Source organism: Olea europaea, chromosome 11 (genome assembly GCF_002742605.1).
Source record: "Olea europaea var. sylvestris chromosome 11, O_europaea_v1, whole genome shotgun sequence".
Lineage (NCBI taxonomy): Eukaryota > Viridiplantae > Streptophyta > Magnoliopsida > Lamiales > Oleaceae > Olea > Olea europaea.
In genome coordinates, this window is record NC_036247.1 from 18,292,103 (window position 1) to 18,295,872 (window position 3,770).

The following is a 3,770-nucleotide window of genomic DNA, read 5'->3' on the forward strand; positions in this document are numbered from 1 at the left end:
CGGAGAAGGCTAACCCAGCTTGAAGAAGCTAAGGATTTTTCTTCTGGAGTTGCTAGACGACCGGACCTGAAAGCTGGTGCACTCTTGATGACCAAAGGGGTTCGGACAAATAACACTAAGAGGATTGGTCATGTACCTGGGGTTGAAGTTGGCGACATTTTCTTCTTTAGGATGGAACTTTGCATTGTGGGGTTACATTTTCCAAGTATGGCAGGCATAGATTATTTAAAAACTACCATGAATGAAGAAACTGTGGCTGTCAGCATTGTCTCTTCTGGAGGATATGATGATGAGGGGGAAGATGGAGATGTCTTGATTTACAGTGGCCATGGTGGATTGAAAGATGGACGTATGTCTGATCAGAAGCTTGAAAGGGGAAACCTTGCTCTGGAGAAGAGTCTACATCGTGCTAATGAAGTAAGAGTTATACGGGGGGTACCGGAGTTTCCCGGTGCAACTGGGAAGATATACGTTTATGATGGCATTTACAAAGTTCAGGAGTCATGGGGTGAAAAAAATAGATCTGGATGCAATGTTTTTAAGTACAAGTTGGTTAGGGTACCCGGGCAGCCTGAAGCTTTTACATTGTGGAAATCAATCCGACAATGGAAGGATGGAATTGCTAGAAGACCTGGGGTTGTCCTTCCTGATCTGACTTCGGGTGCAGAGACTTATCCCGTGTATCTTGTGAATGATGTTGATGATGAAAAGGGACCTGCGTATTTCACTTACGTCTCCAGTCTCATGTACTCCAAACCTTTTGCTACACCTAAACCTTCTTTGGGCTGTCAATGCATGGGTGGATGTCAACCAGGTGGTACCAACTGCCCCTGCAATCAGAAAAATGGGGGCTATCTTCTCTATTCATCACTTGGGGTTCTTCTGGCTCACAAGCCCTTGTTACACGAGTGTGGACCGACTTGTGCATGTCCTCCAAACTGTCGGAATCGAGTGTCTCAAGCAGGTCCGAAAGTACGCCTGGATGTCTTTAAAACAAAGAACAGAGGTTGGGGGCTTAGGTCTTGGGATGCCATCCGTGCTGGAGGTTTTATTTGTGAGTACGCAGGGGATGTCATAGATGCTTCTACTACAGGTGATTTTGAGAATGAAAATGAAGATAATTATATTTTTGATGCTACCCGCTCCTACGAGCCACTGATGGCTATACAGGATGATGAAGATTGTAATGGTTCTAGAAAAGTTCCGTTTCCCCTTGTTATAAACGCAAAAAATAATGGAAATGTTGCTCGTTTCATGAACCATAGTTGTTCACCCAATGTGATCTGGCTCCCAGTTCTGCGTGAAAGTGATAATAACTCATATATCCATATTGCTTTCTTTGCCATCCGACACGTCCCTCCCATGCAAGAGCTAACGTACGATTATGGGAGTGTCCCACCTGAGAAGGGAGACCATGGAAGAAAGAAGTGTTTGTGTGGGTCTGTGAAATGCAGAGGGTACTTCAATTGACGATGCCTGATACAATGAATAATAAATTTTCTTGGTGCTTGATTCCTCTGGGAAAAAGGTTAGTTCTTTGGTTATTAAATTTTGATTATCCAAGTGTTTCTTATTTTTATATACTTTCATTCCAGTAATTCTAGAATGGTGCATCTGCGTGTTCCTTTTAAAGAAGTATTCGTGGATTTTCTCAAGTGGGCCTTTTTGGGTGCTGTATTTTATTTGGATGTTAATTTTCATTCATTGATAATATGCAAGAAATTTTGATTAAGAGGAGTTAGTCTTAACAAAAGATGTTACACACTTCTAACCTTAACTTCAATTGATTGCAAGGCATAGAAATTTTATGATTTCACAAGCCAAGCCTACTTGTATTTTTAGACAGACAATTCTTTTGAAACAAACTGAAATCCGCACGGATCACAAAATCTGTTGTTGATTAGTTCAGATTAAGTGGTTTATATTAAAGTCTGCTTCATGTCTCTGTTTTTAACAAAAAACCGTCTCAATGAAATTCCGCTTTGCCCTTGTTTGTCATCCTTTAACAAATTAAATTGTTTGCTATAGTAATATTCTCCACTACACTTTCACACAATAAAATATTCTACACACAAACCAATAAACTTCCTTAAAATTTTAACCACACATACTCCAAAAAAATACTATTCAAAACTCTATAATTTCTCTCATAATGGGAGACAACCAGACTCTTAATTGTATTGCAAGTTAAGCTACCTGAGAAGAAAGAGTAGTCAACGTTAGATATATTGGCTAGCATGTGCTTGATACCGTTTCATTTCTGCACTAGTGTGTGTAATGGGTTGGGGATAGGGGTTCTTTCATGTAGTGTTCTTTTATAATTATTCTTCATTCTTCATTCTTCATTCTTCATTCTTCATTTATTATTTATTTTATTTTATTTTTTGCTCTGAACATTTTGGTTTTTGGTCTTTGTTGGAAGCGAAAAAGAATATGGGTGTGTTCTGATCTTCTCGCCATTTTTCTTCTCGTGTGGCTGCCATCTATGCATCCCCCCCAAAAAAATGAAGAAGGCACTTTTAATATGCTTTTACTTTTCTTCATTGCACAACATGTATCATGGAATTTGCTGACATTGTGTTTGGTCAATGATGTATCAAACTTTGCAGACTAATTGAACGTGTTTGAAGATGTGTACGCGTGGAATACAATACAGCACAGCGGCAAGGTGAATGTAGCTTTTTGTTGGTGCAAGGGTTTTCTTTCCCCTCTTTTTGTGTCTTATTTTACCAAAGGAAATGGAGCTAGTCGAAGTGGATTCTTGCAATGCCACTTTTTCCCTCCTCAGATGATCAGAAGTAGATTTTAGGAAAGAGCTCGTCTCAAACTCTAATGTTTAATGAGCCAGGTTTTGGCAATAGATATGTGACATAATGGTTATGAACTTAACGAGGCAGAGTTCTTGTTTAACTTCTCCTGTCCTGATGTCCTTTATCCCCTGGGCACCCTTTTAATCGTTTTTTAAATCTATTTTATTTTGAGGTGGAGTAAATAATTTTGGTATGAAGTTGTATATTGCCACTTGAAATTGTTGTAAACTAGAGAGAAAAAAAGGACAAAAATAAAGAAGTCAATAAATTGGTAAATTAACTAGAAACTTACTTTTAAAGATTAAAGCCTTGTTTGAGCCACATTATTTAAAAAAAATATATATTTTTCAACAGTGATTTGACATTATTTCAATAATACATTCTTTAATAAAATAATATTATATGTAAATTCAAAATAGTTTTTTATTTTTTAATCATATGTTTTTCATCAATATATTATTTAAAAATGTATTTTCATTCCAATAATGTGGTTCAAGGGCTAATTTTCAAAAAAACAGGGGGGTTAATTTTTATTTCACAAATCAAGTGGTAATTAAGTTTAAAAAATTATTATTACTAAAATTTTAATTAAACCTAATTTAAATATTCACCTCACCCAATTCCCACTCACCCATTTGCACATTCAAAATTTCTAAATAAATCTCTCCTCTCACACACCCATCATCTCACCCAACTCACCTTCGTTTTCGACGTTGCTGCGCACGACAACCAGAACTGTTGTAGTTGTGATTAGCGGCCAAGTGTTGCCGCACTTGCTGCTACTCGTAGAAGCAATGTGTTGTCATCGTTGCACGGTGTCGCGAGCAGCGTGTAAGCTGATTTGTGATGGCCGTTGTCGATGGTGATGGTGGATAAGGCTAATTTTAAGAGCTATTTTTTCATTGATGCGACGATTGCAACGTTTGAGGAAGACTTCGATAGTGAGAAAGTGGAGGTCAG

General features: G+C 37.9%; 1 protein-coding gene across 1 annotated transcript in view; it reads left to right on the forward strand.

Moving 5' to 3' along the window:
- The window catches only part of LOC111404546 (histone-lysine N-methyltransferase, H3 lysine-9 specific SUVH1-like), an 18,037-nt gene extending 15,062 nt beyond the window's left edge, over positions 1-2,975 (forward strand). The window contains exons 5-6 of the mRNA XM_023033338.1: positions 6-1,528; positions 2,610-2,975. Of these exons, the coding sequence (XP_022889106.1) occupies positions 6-1,470 (1,465 nt within the window). The 3' untranslated portion in view covers positions 1,471-1,528; positions 2,610-2,975. The remainder of the gene's footprint in view (positions 1-5; positions 1,529-2,609) is intronic.
- Positions 2,976-3,770: the final 795 nt, after the last annotated feature.